Source organism: Acipenser ruthenus, chromosome 17, assembly GCF_902713425.1.
Source record: "Acipenser ruthenus chromosome 17, fAciRut3.2 maternal haplotype, whole genome shotgun sequence".
Classification (NCBI taxonomy): Eukaryota; Metazoa; Chordata; class Actinopteri; order Acipenseriformes; family Acipenseridae; genus Acipenser; species Acipenser ruthenus.
The window spans coordinates 27447995-27467810 of NC_081205.1; the positions used below are offsets into that span (position 1 = coordinate 27447995).

The window sequence follows — 19816 nt, forward strand, 5'->3', positions numbered from 1 at the left end:
GGGGATGAGAAAACACATTCTGTATCATGTTGTTCATATAAAACCTGTAACTGACGATCCAAATATAGGTGCCCTTAAACTTAGAGGTATTAAGACCTGAAGTTGTTTTAGATCATTATAACATAGCGCCTGGTTTCTGTTTAGCTGTGCATGTTGAACCAAATTGAAATTATATTTCTTTGCAACCATAAATAAGTCACTCCCATATCTATGTTCTGGCAGCTGTACTTTTAAATATCACACAAGCCTGTTTGTCAGCAGATTGAATACAACACAGAACTGACAAGAGTTACTGTAGGTGTTATCCAACTTGAGTGTGTGGGTCTTTCAGTTAATAAATTATGCAGGGTAACACCCAGGTAGATATAAAGGAGGTTAGCGTGGGCCTGTTTGCGGGCACATAGTCATTTTACTAAGACAATTTAACAGGTTTGACACAACGGGACTGGGCGTAGGGCAAGTTAGACACACATCTCCTTTTAATGAACATATCAAATTTTTCTGCTTAACCTAAATAAAAATAATAATAATAATAATAATACAGGTAAGAACATACATATGTACGCTAATTCAAAATAGATGTAATAGTAGATATCTGTCAACAACTGGTGCATGACATCGAGGGTTAGCAGATTGTAACGTGTATTGTTTAAGTATTTTGCTTACGTAAAGTCATCTAGGTCTTAAACACCACAAATTTGTATTGTCTTATTTTATTATGTTCTGCCTGTATACTGCTGGTATACGTCAATCTCATTGACTTTTTCGTCACACGACTGGTGATAGCTCTAATTTTGAAATTACACCTGTGTAAGATTATTGGCAATTCAGTTTTACGCGTCATATTAAAGGAGTTAATCTTTTAATTTGTGATTCGGTCTTAATTGATGTAATCTCTCTCTCTCTCTCTCTCTAGATATATATATATATATATATATATATATATATATATATATATATATATATATATATATATATATATATATATATAAATAAATAAATAAAAAGACATAGACTGACTGACTGAACGAATGAATGAATTCACTACGGAGTTAGTCCGTTTGACATATTTTTGAGGACTGAGAGAAAGCAAACGGAAAACAGACAACGGACGACAATAGCTGAAAATGTTAGAACTGGTCTTTCTTGTGGTTTTTTGTCTTCTTGTAGCTGTTCAACCAACATGGTCGGAACTCCGATTTGAAGGGTAAGACTGGAGATTGTAATTGCTGAACGTGTTTTTAACAATAGTTTTTTTGGTATCAGAATTTTTGTAAAACTGAGTGGGTGTGTTTTTTTTAGGGCGAAGGTTTTCCGCATGAAACCCAATACTGAAGAGCAAGCTGTATTTATTAAACATTTGGCACAAAAAGTAATGGTGAGAACAAACCGATTTTGCTAAGGTTATACAATATGACAGCTAGATTTTAAATATCATATATATATATATATATATATATATATATATATATATATATACATACATTTTTAGTGGATTTAACAATAGTCAGTATTTTTTATTTTCACGTTCCTTCCAAGTATGCATTGCTAGTCACTCGTGGTACTTTTTAGTCCATTACAAGTTTTGCAAACATTATTAGACAGGTAACAGTATTTAGTATCTGGTTGTTTTGTTAGTGAGTTTGTGTGGCATGCATTAAATTGGTGAACATGTTTATAAGCAATACAGTCTTTGCTATTAAACAAATTGCAGGATCACATTGGGGTGCTTTGAACTGAACCACCATTGCAGTGTAGTGTTAAATACTCCTAAATAAGTGGATTTCTTGCCCACAGCAGAATCTCATTGGCTGAGGGAGGTTTGTCACTTTTATTTTAATCCTACAGATGGATTTTTGGTTCCCGGAGTCTGTTAATCAAGTTGCTCAAGGCATGACGGCTGACATTCATATAGGAGGAGACTCTGTGTTGTATGTCGAAAACCATCTGAAATACAGTGGAATTGATCACAGGTGTGTGTAAATTATATATATATATATAATTTCCCCTTCTACAGTAAACATTGCACTTTTTTCCCTGGACAGTTTCTTTTAAATTACTTTTAAATTATAAAATGTAAAGAACTCACGCTTGACATGTGATTGTTTTCTGTATTTTATAATTTTAGGTGTTCTCATACACATACCCTCTGACTTAAGCAAAAATATGTTTTATTGTGACTAATAAACAGATTGTTTGTGTTGGTAGGCAGGTCACTTGTTTCCATGCCTGTTTCTTAATCTGTTTGCATGATCCTCCAGCATCTTCATTGATAACCTGCAAGACCAGATAAAGAGCCAGTTTGACCGTGTACTTCGTTCAGCAGAGGTCTATGACTATGAAAAATACAATGACTGGGATAAGGTCAATTTACATTACCTGTTTGACTAAGTATTTAAAAAAAAAAAAATTAAAAAAATATATAAAAACACTAATTACATGTTTATTTTGTTTTAGATTGTCTCCTGGACTGAGCACATTGCTGCTACCTTTCCTTCTCTCGTCACTCGTACAGAAATTGGCAAAACTTTTGAAGGGAATCCCATATACCTGCTGAAGGTTGCTTCTTGCTCATTGGGATGAGTTATTAAAAATTGTCATACAACTGTTACCTGGTATCTTCTTACAAAGTGCACATTGTATCATAGATGTCTGTGTACTATTGAAATACAGTAGTTCTACTCACTCTACCCCCTGCTTCCACTTGCTGTGATGATGGGTTGCAAATTACATCTTTGAGCTCTGTTATTGCATACTTGTACGTATTATGAAGTAATGCTATGTATATAACTAACATTGATACGGAGAAATCTAGCTTCTCTGAGTCTATCTAACCACTTTTTGGCAGGTCGGCAGCCGCCAAGATCAAAGCAAACCTGCTGTCTTTATGGACTGTGGTATTCATGCGAGAGAGTGGATCTCCCCAGCATTTTGCCAGTGGTTTGTGAAAGAGGTAAGAGTAAAATGTATCCTCTTAGCAGTCCTGTTTTATTTAACCCTGCCTGAAAGATAACATTTCAGAAAGCACAGCAAATGCCAGTCAGGCAACTTAATCAATGGCTATAGTCTGGGTAGCCTCAAACAGCTTTACCATACATGTAACAAAGAAACAAATATACTGCTAAAATGTATTGTATATTTACATGGTTTCAGAAGCCCAGAAAGTTGTTATTGGTAACTTGTTTGTTTTCTTTTTTTTAGGCCACAAATACGTATGGAAGTGATAATCTTATGACCACCCTTCTTGACAACCTTGTGTTCTACGTTGTTCCAGTCCTCAATGTGGACGGCTATATCTACACCTGGACAAATGTATATATTTAGACTTTTGTTATACTTGGCCCTAATGGATTTTGACATGGGGGGCCCTTTTTGCCCTGAATATAAAACATTTCTTCTGAATGTCGGGAACTGGCTGACTGCCTGTTCAAACTCGAGTCTTATCCTGAACTTTTTTTTTTCCATCAGAAATTACTTTTTTGATGTTTTCCAACAGGTGGAATGGGTAAAATTTACATTGGAAAGATGTAAAACACGTGGAAACATAACTATTTGAAAAAGAAACCTATGTGATAATGACACAATTATTGCTCGGGAAAACAAAAGGGCTGAAATGGTGTTAACCGGACAAAGTATTTGACTGTCAAACGGTTTGATATTCAGGGCCTTTGACTCCTCTTGTGTCTTTGTCTGAACAGGATCGCTTGTGGAGAAAGAATCGCTCCAAGCACCCCAGTAGCTCCTGCCTTGGTGTTGATCTAAACAGAAACTTTGATGCTGGATGGTGCAGTAAGTGAAGGAATGGTGGCTTGCTTTGGATCCAGCCCCATTGTTTTGAGTAATTTTAAAATCCTGATGTGGGGATTTTATTTCTGTTACTCGAATGCGTAAGATGAGGTTTCTGCGTAACGGTGTCTGCGCTATTTGGAGAATTCAGTTTCTTGCAAAGTTTAAGAATTAAAAGTGTGGGACCATTTTAAAAGCGTCGGGTGTTTTGAAATGCATATTTAACACTGAAAAGGGAGATTTAAAAACAGGCTTTTACAAACACATCTATTTATATTTACAGAATTGGGCTCCTCCAAGAATCCATGTGACGAAACCTTCTGTGGATCTGAAGTAGAATCTGAGCTAGAGGTGAAGGCTCTCGCCAACTTCATTCGCACTCACTCTGACATCAAGCTGTACCTTACCATCCATGCCTATGCACAGGTGGTGATTGTCCCCTATTGCTACGATTATAAAACCACTCCCCATTGCAATGAGCTGGTATGCAACAGTTAGTAATTCAATTTTGATTTGAACCAGTCCGTGGCTGCCTTTTTCAATCTATTTTCCTTGCAGAATGAAATCGCGAAAGGTGCGACACATGCTCTGGCTAGTCTTTATAATACAAAATACAACTATGGTCCTGGAGCTACCGTCCTGTGTAAGTGTGTGTGTGTGTGTGTGTTTTTTTGTTTTTTTTTATATATACTTTTTAATCTTCCTTGAAAAGAGGTTATTTGTAAGTGCTAAACCAATGCTATTGGCGAATTACACCCCCCCCCCCCCCCCCCCCCCATTTCCAGGGCGTTTGTTACTCAAACCTATGTCCTGGTGGAATGGTATCTGTCTTGTTACAGACCCTGCTTCTGGAGTTTCCGAAGACTGGTCCTATGATCATGGGATTAAGTATTCCTTTACCTTTGAACTCCGGGACGTCGGGCGCCATGGTTTCCTCCTACCAGAGTCTCAGATCCGTCCAACTTGTAAAGAAACTATGCTGGCAATCAAATATATTGCTAAATATCTTCTGGATCACCCTTATTGATCAGATTAAGCGATGGAATGTGTATTGGCTGTTTTGTATTATGTACTAGATATTGGATTTTCTATTCTGTTGCAACTTTAAAATCAATTAAATGTGTGTATTTTATAGAGGAATTGTATATGCTTCCTTCAAACTTAATAGGACAAAATAGTCTTCTGCCTGACTAATCTTTAATCTGACTTTATGGTATTTATACATTTAACAATCTGTGTAATGGTGTTTTATTTTTATATAAAAAAAAAAAATCCTGCATATTCTATGTTGAAATCCATCTTTAGAAACAGAAGTGCAATTATAATATTTAGCCACTAGGTGTTGCTAAACACCAAAGAGAAATTCCTGTTGGATATTTTGTTTTTCATGCTTCAAAAAATCTTGAATTTGTATTCTGAAAATAAATTGCTTTGTAACTCTACCAACGCCTCAACTGGTATTTGTTTTCATATTCTCCTTAATCTCTACCTGTTTAAATGGATGTTTTGATAGGGATTTTATTGTGAACATGATTCATGATACTGATTGTATAATGAATATTGATTTAAATGTATACAGATAGGATACATTGCCTAGATAATCTGACAATTCATTCAGATGGTGTGTATCAGTTTGCATGAAGAAATTGGTATTGTTGTTTCAAATAACTTTAATGTCTAGACTGATTTTGTTTTATTTGATTGTAAACTAAAGTCTTAAACAATATGTTGAACTTTTCAGGTTCCATATGCTATGCAGATTTGGTTTTCTCTCAATATTTGGATATTCTACACTGAGATGATTGAATTCTTTCCTCCAGTCTGTTAATCTGCAGACTATTCAAGCTCTGTCTTCATGGCTTTCCCCTCCTTGGACATAACACTCGGTGTCAGTGCTGGATGAGAAATATGTAATTCAAGAGTAAACTCTACAAGAAATGTGTGTTGTGTGTCCATTTAATAAAGCTCACAGTCAGCAATTTACTGCAAAGGAAATTAAAAACTGTCACGTTGCTTTCTGGGGCAAGGCCCAATCAAGAACCATTACCAACTGAATGTCAATGGTTGTGAAACTCACAAGATGAGGAGATCTCATCACCAGACCTTGGCACTGCAGTGTATATGTCTAGATTCTACTCTAACCATTTCAGAAAACTGGTCAAATGAACATGTGGAAAACTAAGGAAAAGCTTAGGTGGCTAAATGTGTATTAAGAAGTGTCTGCTTCCTGGTAATTAATCCCCTGATGTGTTATATTTAAAATGCACTTGCTAAAATCAGACCATCTGACCGATAGCAGAAGTTCCAACATTCAGCAGTTTATATACAGCAGCTTTATATGTCAAATACTTGCAAAACCTTGATTACAGTAAAAAGAAAAGTGAACAACCAAAAAAAAAAAAGGGGGGGGGGGGGGGGCAGTAATAAGCTCCACAGTAACTTTTCAATATGCTTCAATTTCAATAGATAGAACTGTTGGAGCATAACTGCATATAAAATACAGCACTGTTCACTGCAGAAATTTCACAGTATGCAAAGCATAACAAACAGTTCTAGGAATCCCATGACATTCTTGTAGCGGTATATTTAACAATAAAACTCAATGTGAGTGTTGTGTGGTACTGCAGCTTTAAAAATAAAACGTAGTTGATATATTTTGCTAAACAGTGTAGTGCATGCGTATAGTTATCATAAAAGTAGCATGTAATTATTTTTACAACTTTGGGAGCAGCCTCAGTGGGTTACAATTAGGAAATGAAAGAACAAATTAAATATGCATATCTTTATAATTCATAGAGCAATTTCTACAATGACCAGTCACTTTAAAACTGGATTGAGGGGTGCATAACTTTTTACCACAAAAACTAAAAACGGGTAAATGAACAGATCATTTTCCCCATTCAAATGTTTAACTCTCGTGTGTAGAAGGAAGCTCGAGTGAAGATCACGTGACAGTTCCAGCGTATAAAAAAAGACTGCATTATTAGAAACACACTGCTGCTGGTTCCTCTCGGCAGTAACTTGGCTGCGTTTGACTGTTTTGCAGTAGCATCGCGACAGAGCTACAAAAACCATGACAGGTAAGGTAGGGGTTTTAGACTAATTATTATTGTTAAAGATTTCTGTCAACTTGTCTCGGTTAAAATATATTGCGAGTTCATAGAGCCTACCAAAGAAAGTTAAAAGCTAAAATTGAGCAGCATATTAGAAGTATAAAAAATGTATTTTAAAATATTTGCAATATTTAAAATAAGCTTACCGTCTTGATGCTTGACCAAACTAAGCTCACATAAACAACTGGACACCATAGAAACCACGAATTGTGCTTCCTCGAGCGGAAACCAACTTGCCAATAAAATACGTGTAGTGTAGTAGGCCTACCTATCTAGTACGTGACCACTTAAACTTCAACAACGTAAATCTAGCTATTTATTTATTTATTTATTTATTTTGGAAGCAGTAGCGTTACGCAAATGTTACCATTTTATGGCAGATAGAGCTATCGTTAGATGCTGAGTACAGGCGTATATACGCACGTAGCAGTGTAAAGCGGAAATTATACTTTTTTTAAAAGTAAACCAAGTTTGGTAATCTCTGGAACCTAACCACGTAGTTTACACACAGTATTTAATATTCTGTCATGTTACGGTAGCTGGTCAAAGTCCCGTTTTGTGTAAATATAATAACCTTTATTTCCAAGGTCACTTTTTTTAATAGTCTGATGGGTAGTGCTGCTAGTACTAGAGAGCTATACTATACTCGGTCGTTGCAAAGTTTGTCAAGGTAACAGTGGATTGAGCACAAATATGAAGCCGTAATCTACGACGTACATATGGTAAAGTTATTTGATGTTGTTATTATTAAACTGTTAGTGGAAGACCAAATGGATGTAGGGAATGTAGTACAGGGTAGTTGGGTATGCATGTCGGTTTCATGCCGTGTATACTATACTAATGTGTTTGTATTTATAAACTTAGTACGGTTTATTTAGCTAACTGTACATTGCTAACAGCCTATCTTTTTATGAACACGGTCTCAGTAATTCCAGCTCTGAAATCTGCAAACAAAATTAAGAAATTACTTTCAAATACACGGCATGTGTAGCAAACAGAGGGTGACTGGCATTTTGTTCCTATCCTTTCACCAATAAACCAGCGTCAAGTACAGTTAATCCCCTTCATTCTCTTGTCACCTAATAGCATCAAATATTTTTATGCTGAGCATAGTATGCTGAAGTCAATAACCTGTCCTGGTAAATTCTGAATAAAAACACATTTTCTCAAACTATGCAGACTTGCCATGCTTTCCCACAGACCTCTTTTTATCGTCTGCAGTGCCCGTTGAAAGGATATTTTTCCAAAATCTCTCCCTAGCTCCCCAGTGTAAAATCTTAAACAGTGATATCTCACCCCATAACTAGACTTGCTCCTCATAGACCCAAGTGCCGTGTGATAATGTGAAGGTTCGTTTCTAAAATCTTGCATGCTACTTAACTTTTAGTTTGTGCCTCCCCAAACCGGATTGTATTGCCTACAGTATTTTAGGTGTGTGACTGACCATTAAAAAAAAAAATAATAATAATAATAATTGGGTAAAGCTATGGAAAGCCAGAAGAGATGAGGTGGGGATGGCATACCTGAAGCTCCATAACCTGCATGTGTTGATGCACACTGTTGCACATTTCCTATTAACCTTTTAAAGTTCATTTTCACTTCTGCAGTGTGACCTCCTATTTAGACCTCAAAAGCTGAATCTATCTCTAGCCTAGTGAAGGAACTTGACTGGATTTTGACTGTTTGGGGATTTACATCTAGTTCCCTTTTATAAAGAGGATTATGGTACACCAAGAGCACTTTGAAACTGTTTTATGACTGGCAGGTTGAAGCTGAATATTGCAGGTAGAAATGCTTTCATGTTACTTGGGTGAAAACCTATTTACATTTTGTGAAGTCTCGGCTATACTAAATCCTTTTTTGTGTTTGCTTAGGGCCATTGCCAATGGTGAATAGGCCTTTTTATAGCAAGATTCTTGTTTATCCAGATATGTTTTTATAACTTTGCTTGTAAAAACCTTGCGTCTGTTTGTATGGCAGCATGGGTACAATCAGGGTTTCCAAGGCAGTCTTAATTTGACTGGGTTCTAATGTTTTTATAAATAGTGGGTTTTTTTTTGTTGGTTTTTTTTGTTTTTTACTGTAACTACTTTTGTAATGTAGATACTGATCTATGTACTGAATGTTTGTTTACAAGCATCTTAATGGCTCAGTATAACTCCTGGTTCCAGAGCTTAGTTTGGACCAGAACTTGCTGATACAGTGACTCTAAAGCCCTGGTACATGTCAATACTTAAACATAGAACAATGAAGAGACTAGAGATTAGTCAAACGCATTCTTAAATGCAGTACCTATTGGTCATTGGAAGATGATGGCTTTGCCTAATTTTAGCAAGTATTTTGTATAAGGAGTATTGGGTTCATGATTCTAGTCTACCTGTTAACTAAAGAAAGAAAGAAAAACCCATTAACTTATAATTTTCTTAATAAACAAAGTGCATAGTTGAAGACAATTTGACCAAGGAGTTTAGGTAATTTGGGTGGTGCTACTTGAAGGTGTGCTGTTTCTTTACCTTCAGGTTGCTAGTTAAGTTCCAATGGCAGGTAGTCTTTCACGTCACACTTTTATTGACCTGAAAGACAAGCTGAGGTGTTGGTATATTCCAGTAATGTAAAGCCTGGCGTGTGTTACTTGTATGCATGTCTTTCCAGATGCATTTTATAGTACAGCATGCGAGACATCCTATGTGCTTTCTTGTTTACAGACCAAGCCTTTGTCACATTGGCCACAAATGATGCCTATGGGAAGGGAGCACTGGTGCTTGGCACATCGCTGCGGAACCATAGAACTTCAAGAAAGCTGGTGATCATGGTTTCTCCTCAGGTCTCTGAGCCCATGAGGTAAAACAGAAGCATGGTTGCATCATTGGTTTATTTTTTCCTACTTTTATTTCCCAAATACAATTTTGTTTTCTTCCCACCCTCCCATTAGGGCAGTGCTTCAGAAGATCTTCGATGAAGTAAGGCTAGTGGATGTATTGGACAGTGGGGATTCTGCACACTTGGCCCTAATGCAGAGACCTGAGCTGGGTGTTACATTGACTAAGCTTCACTGTTGGACTCTAACACACTACTCTAAATGTGTATTTATGGATGCAGACACAATGGTTAGTAACTCCTGTTTTATCCATTAGACAAAGTGCACTCTTTGAATTTATTTTGACAAAATGCCTCATTGTATTTTATTAGCACTTTGATATTGAACTGTTTTTACTGCATTTTGAATATAACAAAAGGGGGAAGAAAATATGCAAACATACTATAGCTAACAAATCCTACAGGTGAGTACTACTGTAAAAGATCATTGGTCTGGCCTTCCAGTGGGGTCTCTGATTAAACCTGCTATGCATATGTAATGCACAAACACATGTTAAACAGAACCAATTTTCTCTATCTAGGAATGTTTTATTAAATCTCTGTTCTCCTATCATTCTAGGTTTTGTCAAATATTGACGAGCTGTTTGAGCGAGAAGAATTATCGGCTGCACCAGACCCCGGCTGGCCAGACTGTTTTAACTCTGGACTATTTGTATTTCGACCTTCCAATGAAACCTACAATAAACTACTACAGTTTGCTTCAGAAAAAGGAAGCTTTGATGGTAGGTTCCCCTGAAACTAAGACTGTACATTTGTTTAAACAGTAAGCATTGGTTTACACAGAAGGTTTAATCTAAAACTGTCTATGCAAATTTTCAATGAAAGTAGATTTAGATGTTTTTTGTATTTAATCGCCTGTTAATTCTGGGGACTCTACAATTTTACATGCATTTCTACATTCAATATTCAATTACAGTAGTACCGGTAGTTGGCATCAAGATGTTAGTGCCCCCACAAACTTGACACTGTTCAATTTGTAAATTTAAGGCCAGTTTAAATACTTTATGGATTTGTTATATGGGGGGGTGGGTCTGCACTTAACTACACATTGTCTTGCTGTGCTGGGGCCATTTATGATAAATCTGGAAAATCTATAAACAGCAGTAATGTGCTCAAAGCCCATCCTTTTCTTATCCTTGCTGTGCAGTGTGTTTTAAGTCCACACCCTCTTTTATACTTTACCCAGTAAATCCACTGGGGGTATGTCATTTGGGGTTAGATGTATTGAGCTTTGTGCTTGCAGAAACTGTCTTGACTTGCTTCTTGCTGCAATAGAATTAAGAATGGACTTGTGTTTTTACCCCCATTTTACAATCTGTTGCATTATTGGTTGGCATAAAATGGCTTCCCAGCAATTCCCTTCAGTCCCCTAACTGTATGCAGGACCCAGCTAAAATATGTGTTATCCTCAATGGTGGCAGTCTATTGCAGCTTCTTGTTTTTTTTTTGGGGGGGGGGGGGGGGGGGCTCTAAAAACCTCTCTTTTGACATTGACTTTTAATCAAGTTATTGAAAGGACAGCCCACAACAGCATGTACTTATTGAAGTGAATGCACTATGGGAGAGTACAGTTAACTAAGATTCTAGGGCATTTGAAATCCGGTGGGTTAAAGGATGGCCGTTCACTTAATCAGGACTATCTTTACTGGCATCCAACAGCTGCACTCTTGGCACAACTCAAGGAAGCTTTGCTGCAGTATATGATCAGGACATAACCACTATAAAAGTAAAGAGAACAGTAGTTATTTCTGTGCCTGCTTGCTATTGCTTGAACCTAATTTTGTTAACATGTTTATTGAATACATACTGATTTTAAAATGGTTGCTCAATGTAAAGTGTGCTTAAATTCTTCACCAAACTGCCACATATTGGGGTGTTTCGTTATTTATTTTGTGAAACTTGAACTCCAGACCTTTTCTGAGCACACTACTTGCTTATGTAAACTCATTTTGAAATGCTGCCTCTAACTTTCAGACTTTACAGGCTGAACCATGGATTTATATGGCTTAGTTATGGATATGCATTGCTGCCTCGTGCTAACTTTAATACTACTATGTACCCTAGCTTACTGATCCAGGAGAAAAGAGAATAACAATTTCTCCTTTTCTGTGTTGTAATCAAAATGGCGTTTTGGTGACGGATATCTGAATGCCATAAGCTCCTCTGTTTAATATGATGCCAAGATATATTTCTTTAAATGTCCAGTCATCTCCTGGAAATGAGAGGGCTTTGAAACAATATGCTGTTCTGAAATTGCTAGCATTAAAGAAGCCCAGAGGGGTTTTGTTCAGCAAAACCATTGAGTTGTCCAATGATGGCACTGGCCTGAGATTCCTTTGGTTATTGAACTCCCAGATGTATACTGCTTTTGGGATGCTTGATTTGGTGAGTTGAACAAGGATTAAAAACCGAATCATTGCCCATGTTCATGGCAGATGATTGAGTAGCTAGAACATGTCTCATTGGGGCCCCCCCCCCCCCCCCCCCCCCCCGAGTGGCGCATCCAGTAAAGGCGCTCCTCGCAGGATGTGCCCTATAGCCTGGAGATCGCTGGTTCGAATCCAGGCTATGTCACAGCTGACCGTGACCGAGAGTTCCTAGGGGGCGGCGCACAATTGGCTGAGCGCTGCCCGGGTAGGGAGGGCTTAGGTCGGCAGGGGAATCCACGGCTCGCCACGCATCAGCGACCCCTGTGGCCGATAGGGCGCCTGTGGCTCTGCAGCGGAGCCGCCAGATCTGTGTTGTCCTCCGGCACTATAGGTCTGGTAGCATTGCTGTGGATCTGCAGTGCGAAAAATGACGGCTTGGAAGGAGCACGTTTCGGAGGACGCGTGTTTCAGCCTCCGTTTCCTGAGTCGGCGGGGGGGTTGCGAGCGGTGAGCCGGGGATACAGATAATAATTGGGCATGCTAAATTCGGGTGAAAACCGGGGTAAAAATAATTGGCGACGACTAAATAAAAAAAAAAGTCTCATTTACCTGAAGCTTAGCACTTGCTGCACGGCGGGGGCAAGGCAAGCATTTGTACAAGAGGCAGCACCCCTCGGTACACATCCTGTATTCTGTGACTGTCAAGTTCCAACATGGGTTATGCAAGTCCTATATAAAGTTATCATGTCATTGTCCTCTGACCTAATATGGCTACTAAATTGAGGTTTTGTAACTTTGACGTTTCTGCTGTAAAGACAGTAGTTTGAGTTATTGACTTAATATTTTGTACAAAACTATTTTGGGTTGTACAACTTTGAAGCATTACATTAACCATTTGTACTTTATTAGTAATTCTCTTCCACTTGAGTAAATCTGCATAGGCATGGCTTGCTTGCTTGCATGTCTATTTCCCGCTCCTGGTGGGTGACTCTTTGCACGCATTCCAGCTGAAATATTTTCATATCCTCCATCTTGACAATAGGGGCTCAAGAGCAGCTGAACAGCAGATTCTGTTTCAAACGCTCTTGCTGAATTGTGCTGAGACACGTAACAGTTTAAAACTGAGTAATGGAACCTTGAAGCTGTGTGTAAATCCATTTTCCTGTTGCGATAACCAAAACATGCCCCCTTCAGTACGGAACTTTGATTTGAAAATTGTGTGGTTTAAGGGTGCGTTTGGCTATATTCTGTATGTAGCAATAATTAAATGTTTAACTAGTCTTTCTCAATGTCTTGCATTTATTTTTATTGCTGTATATTCAGTTGGATGCAGACTGGAAATAGCAGTCATTTTCATTTCTTTTTGTGTGGGGGTGGGGTTAGTTATGAAATGGTTCATAGAAAGGTTCACACTATTCTGCTTGATTGACTCTAAATAATCACATATTCATCCAGCAGTAGTGCAGACTTCAATTCTGAAGCCTTGTTTTTAGATTTCATTGGCATTTGCTTCCTGTCTGCATGGCATGGCTTTGGGGCAGTCTCTAGCAGTGGGCCAAGTAAGTAGACCAGAACAATTAGGGTGGGACTTACAGGTATTCTGGATCACTGAGCTGTCATATTCACTGAATATTCTGTTTTAATGAGACTCTGAAATCAAGAACATTTGATCAAGTCGGTCGGTTACAACATGTAGGTGTAAACCAGACATTCAAGGAATTGTTGGTATTGTATACAGCTCTCTGGTCTCTTGGGTAGTTTCTTTGTACAAAGCTTTGATTTGGAGAAGATAGGCTGGATAAATGTGCAGCCTATCTACAGAGCACATTAATGGGATTTTTTTTTTCTGAATGAGATTTACAGTGAAATATGAATCCATTTGTGTAATAGGATTGTGTAATAAGATTTGTGTAATAAGATTGGGAATATTCCCACTTGCTGTAATCTCTGCTACTTGATCTGTAAAGAGACAATGGGGGAACACTTATCTTCAGTGTGTAGATTGACTGTCACAAAGCTATTTTATTTTAAAGTGTGTTTTGTGTTTTTTTTTTTTTTTTTTTCCTCCAGGTGGGGACCAGGGGATTCTGAACAGTTTCTTTAGCAACTGGGCAACAGCAGACATCCAAAAACATCTGCCATTTATTTACAACCTGAGCAGTATAGCCATTTACTCCTACTTGCCAGCATTTAAACAGTAAGTACTTTAACGTGTTAAGTGTGTTTTATAAACTTATATTAACACGTCTATTTCTAAACTCTTGTAATGAGGATGTTAGTATATCTCCTAGCATGCTTAAACCATTAACCGACAGCATCTAAAACAAGTTTTACAGAAATTTGTGGCTGTTTGTTTTAACTATAAAAGTACTCCTAACTCCATAACAGGCAGTGTTGTGTGGTACACTGCCATTACGGATTCTGTCCCCTGTCGTGAGATCTGGTTAAAAGCTCTAAGACCAGGAATGCAGACGAGCCATTGTGCGGGGTTGCCGGTTTGCACCCAGCCTCTGCCTTGTAACTATCAAAACATCTAGTGGTCAGTACTGCTAGAAGGGCAGTACCTTCTCAAGAATGCACATATCTGGGACTATTGAACTGCACTGTTGGAAAATGCTGGAAAAGTATAAATCTGTCTGACATGGCAAAGTGTGCTGTTAAATGCTCCTTAACACACATATATAAATTATATATATAAATTATATATAATAATTACTCAAGAGCTTACTCAAGTATTTTAAAATGTCAGTATTTTAGTTTTAAATACTTCACTTTTAAATTTGAGTGAACTTCAGAAACACCTACATTTTAATCCAATAAAGCCATGATAGGTATAACCAGAATCTGGAGCTGAAATGTAAGTAACTGAGAATTCCTAGTCATACCGTGGTATGACCTCAGGTTACTGTAGATTGGAGCAATAGCTAGCATAAGCAACCAGCGTTGGCTGCCTGTCCGTGCTTGGTGATCCACCTTGGGCCTCAGATACCAATGACTAAAAATAGGTTGGTTTATTTAAAGACCTTTTTATGCATAGCTGAAGTGTAAAATAGTACTGAACCTCAACTGCCACTCCACAGCTGCCTTGTTTTGTCCTCCCGAAGTTCAAACATGTCTGCTCATAGTCCTACTACACTTGATACATTTTGTATTTAAAAGGTACTGTATTTATATGTACACAAACAGGTTTTTATAATATATATATTAGTGCAAGTGAATTTTAAAATTGATTTGTTAGTTGTGGTTCTGTGAGTAAGTTCTGTTCAGCATACATGCCTAGTTAAACTTAAATTTATATGTTCCATTTTTCCATCCTCTGTGTAGAAAAATAACCTTGCTCAACAAGCATGAATCTTGTCATTTCTGGGCATGCATAACTCTGGATAAGAAAATATATTTGAGGCATGGTTTTATGAAGCTTTTTTTGGGTGGGGTTCTGACCTAACAAACCTTGTCTTGTACAGGTATGGTGCAGAAGCCAAGGTGATCCACTTCCTGGGAGCAGTCAAGCCATGGAATTGCAGATATGACTCAAAAACAAAGCGTGTGACTGGAGACAGCCAGGATCCACCCTTGCTTCATCCAGAATTCCTGAATATGTGGTGGGACATCTCTATGTCCATACAGCCTCTGCTTGCAGAACATGGAGTGGTGATCCATTCAGAGCCTGTGTGCCAATCAGTACGTGTGTTTGTGTTTGTAAACGTATCCCCTGTAGGGGTCCTAATTTTACAACGGTACATTGCACAATTTAAAAATTCATCATTTTAAAATGTTCTTGTGCCCAAACTAGTATACTTCAGTACAATTCAGAGCCAGTTTGTGTCTTGGGTTTCCTTTTTTCTTTTTAAATATGTAAATGGGAATTGTGGCACACTTGCTATACTAACACTACATCTTCCTTTCTTTCCATACCTCTGACAACTGTTTTCAGCTCTCCAGTCTGGTTTCTACACTGGCATTCTCTTGTGGGTTCTGTAGTGAGGTATGCGGACTGAAACCTAGGCCTGCCTCTGCTTGTGTTCATTTCTTGCAGCTTTTTTTCTTTCAGCAACTCTGCCTGTGTCCATTTGTGTTGCATGATCTCTTGGATCTTTTAAAGCCTAATGTGGCAATTAAATTTAGGGACATTTGGCAAATAATGCTTGTGCTGCCATAAATGAGCAGATGTTGGTTAATGTGGGATGATTCTATAGATGCCAATCCACCAGTTTGAATTTTTTTTTGTCTTGTGTGTAATGAGTTTGCCTCTGTCCACTTATTTGATTTCTGCTTTGTTTTAAGTACTCCACTTTGTATCTTATCTTTGTGTTCTGCAATAATGATTTCAGGATGAAGCCAGTGAAGCAGTATCTCGCATCCACGTAGGTGCACCCCCACCTCCCCCTCCCATGTCCTCTGCAGAACGCAAGCAGAAGTGGGAACAGGGACAAGCAGATTACATGGGAGCCGACTCATTCGACAATATCCAGAAGAAGCTTGATGCCTACCTGAAGTGAAATGTGTTTACTGTTTTTCATAAACTTAGTGAACTTGCAGCTCTACAGGAAATGATTCCAAAACTTAAGTCTACAGAATTATGGTCCATATGCTTCTACTTGCGGACTGATTTTGTTTACCGAGTTACTGTAGGTACTGTGGTGTGTGTGTGCTTTTTTTTATTTATTTTTTTTCCCCTCGTTTTCTGGTGTTTCAAACACCTTTTGACATGATTGTATCAAAGTAATGCCTTTTTAAAGTAGCAATTTTAAAAGCTAACTTTAGACTGTTTAAATGTAAAGTGCCCTAGGTCACCTGAGAGAGGTAGGTACAGTTTTTCACAGCTGTTAGCCATACCAGGCAGCAAAGAATATATCAACTTTGGAAATGCAAGTTTTGACAATTCAGTAACTTTGTGAAATTGTGCTAGTGAATATACTCCCCTCTTTATTGGTAATTGTCAACTTGAAACATGTACGTGTGTATATAATATATAATCATCTATGTATATCTATCCGATACCCCCCCCCCAGTATAAATACATTGTATTGGGTATCTATTGAACAAAAAGTACAATCATATCCCCTTAAGCTAGTGTTTCCTCTAGATCTAAAATTGTTTTGGAATACTGCACCTTTTTTCAATTTGGTCTTTTAAAAAATAAAAATTTAAGTCTTGAATCTTTTGATTTAAATTGTACTACGAAAGGGAATAAAGTGGCTTATTTAGATTAATCGATTCTGATCTCCTGGCTGTTTTCACAGACCTCAAATTTGGTAACAACTATTGCTTACTATGATGTCTTCAGTATTAATGTAAAATAGCAACTTGCTGTTAAGTCTACTTTGTAAATATTTTGCATGTTTTAAGATGGTTTGACACACTTGCTATATCCAGGAAAAGCAAATATTTAGCACTTTAGTAAATCTGTGTGGCTTACTAGTGAATATGCAAGCCCTAAAGGACAGACTTTCCTGTTGCCTTGGCTTAATCTACTGTTTACAAAAGACACTTACTATTGCGGTGACATAGGGCCAAATGAGGTATAGGCATTTGAATATTTAACTTGCAGTTCCTACCTTTTGCAACTCTGTTTTCATACATTGTTCAAATGAATATCCAGTATTGCATGGACCTTTTAAACTGCAAAACACTCCTTCAAAATGTTTGCTTAGGCTGTCTCATGTTAGAAATTTGTCAAGTTTTCACTGATGTATCTATACTGGCACTGAAGCAAAAGCTTTTGTGCAGCCATTATGAAGTTTATCAAAGTCCATTAACATTACAACTAAACTGCTGCATGTTTCCTGTACCATGGCACTTTATCTGCAAAATAAAAAACTACTGATGTGAAACTATGTATTGTAGTTGTGGAGTTTAATTGATTCATGGGATGTGTTTTTGTAGTACAGTGGATCTATTTTTATCTTTTTATGCAATGTTTTGAAGCTGCTTTTTAAATTTGAAGAAATGGCTTCAACAAATGTGTCCAACTAGATCTTGGTCTTGTGAACATACACAATCGAAACAACTTAGACAAACTGATGGCTGTATTTATTTTGTATATATTTTTCAATAGCAAAGGCATACAAAATGCTTTGTCATTAACATTTTAGGAACAGGAAACTAGACACAGTAGCAACTGTCATATTGGCCAGTCTAAGACCAAGCCAGCATTGCCAATTTTCTTTTTTTTTTTTTTTTTTTTTTTTTTTCCCCAAAAGAAAAGCATTTAGATTTCATGATTGAAGTCTGTTGCATAATAACTTAAGGAATAGTTAGACATGCTGTATTCTATCTAGGATTTGGTTAAAAAAAAAAAAAAAAAAGATAAGTGGAAGGGAATCCATTCTAGAATGGTGAGGACAGTCTGAGCACTAAGTAAATTCCCCCCCCCCCAAAAAAAAAAAAACCTACAAGTTAAACTATGCCTAATACAGAGGTGTTGTAATTTTGAAAACAAAAAGCTTATTGTTTTAAGATTTATAAAGTAATCCCCACCCCTCTGTGATGAGTGAATTTTTGGCAGAGAGCAGTTGCCTCTTCTACATCAAGAGTGATGATGCAAAAATAAATCATGAGCTCACTTTGGTGATCACATCTCTTGTCTGGCCAAGCCTATGGCCTCTATCAACGCACTGGTTCTCTGCTGCAGGATTCCAAGTGTATGAAGACATGGTAACATGCACTGAAAAGCTGTTAGTAAGAATCAAGTTCAAGTAATTATTGACACAGCTTTGTTTCCAATTAGAACACAATTAATACCTGTCGCTGTACATGTTTAAACAAAATAAATATTTTCATCTCTAATATTTAGCAACAATGCCAAAAAGGTACCAGATCCATCAGGGAAACCCTTGGAGCTGCTGTGAGAGGCTGCCAAATGGCACATTCTTCATCCGACCCCAAACCCAGCACGAGATTAATTTTGTTAATTAGCATCTCCCATAACTCACTCGGTGTGGCATCATCTTCATCTTGTAAAAGAAAAAGTATATTCATTATTGATTATAAGGATAAAGCCTTCAAATGTTAGTTTAATACTAACAGTGTGGGTTGCTATTGCATGTACCATTTATTACTTTAAAAGGGGGTCTCTTTCATTCATTTTAAGTCTACATTCTGTCCTCCAGCTTTACCAGTAACCGGACTTACCAGTTTGTAGAAAGTAAAATAGTTTTAGTTGCAGACACACAAACTTCCTCCCACTCTGTCAACCAAACATCTAGCCTCCTGCTACTATGTGCACTGGCTCATTAAAGAAAAAAATAAAATGTAAACCAAAGGGAAAAATGAGAAATCTTTTTATCTTTTGTTTTCTTTGGTGGTGTTTTTGTATACTGATAATGTTTACAAGAAAACCTACAGAGATGCGGAGTGCTTTGAATTCACTAATTCTACAGGGATGCTAAATTAAAGTCTAGAACCATGTTTCTGCTTATTAAAATTAAAAAGGTCAGTAATTATGCAGCCACTTTTAGAATCACTGTCAATACTGTAGAAGCAGGAAACTAACATTGTTTATGAATACCTGCAATTCTTGCATTATGAAATACCTTAAATACGCTGCTGAAGATTACTGTGCCACAAATCTACTGGGAGCAATGCCTTTTCAAAAACCTGCAAGTCTCTTTTCTAGGTTATAATTATATTAAATTGTCCATGTCTAGCTTAATTTCTGAGAGAGCGTAT

At 37.4% G+C, this 19816-nt stretch overlaps 2 protein-coding genes across 7 annotated transcripts; both read left to right on the top strand.

Annotated features, from left to right (window-relative positions):
* The first annotated feature begins 989 nt into the window (after positions 1-989).
* LOC117423575 (carboxypeptidase B-like) lies at positions 990-5228 on the top strand. 5 transcript variants are annotated; one of them, XM_058990275.1, is made up of 11 exons: positions 990-1207; positions 1303-1378; positions 1849-1973; positions 2262-2364; positions 2458-2559; positions 2849-2953; positions 3202-3312; positions 3699-3789; positions 4070-4269; positions 4345-4429; positions 4626-5228. In XM_058990275.1, exons 1-11 carry the CDS (start codon positions 1128-1130, stop codon positions 4811-4813), a joined length of 1266 nt encoding a protein of 421 aa, XP_058846258.1. In that variant the 5' UTR covers positions 990-1127; the 3' UTR covers positions 4814-5228. The 5 variants fall into 5 exon arrangements, with proteins under 5 accessions (XP_058846258.1, XP_058846259.1, XP_058846260.1 ...); XM_058990276.1 differs by having other exon boundaries at positions 4070-4212; XM_058990277.1 differs by having other exon boundaries at positions 4070-4137.
* A 1514-nt stretch (positions 5229-6742) lies between these two features.
* Positions 6743-17982, top strand: LOC117422893 (glycogenin-1-like). Of its 2 annotated transcripts, XM_034038107.3 has the most exons (8): positions 6743-6866; positions 9605-9740; positions 9832-10006; positions 10336-10498; positions 14216-14342; positions 15610-15826; positions 16080-16130; positions 16477-17982. In XM_034038107.3, the coding sequence occupies exons 1-8, from the start codon at positions 6860-6862 to the stop codon at positions 16642-16644; spliced, it is 1044 nt and encodes a 347-aa protein (XP_033893998.1). In that variant the 5' UTR covers positions 6743-6859; the 3' UTR covers positions 16645-17982. The 2 variants fall into 2 exon arrangements, with proteins under 2 accessions (XP_033893998.1, XP_033893999.1); XM_034038108.3 differs by lacking the exon at positions 16080-16130.
* The last annotated feature ends 1834 nt before the right edge of the window (positions 17983-19816 follow it).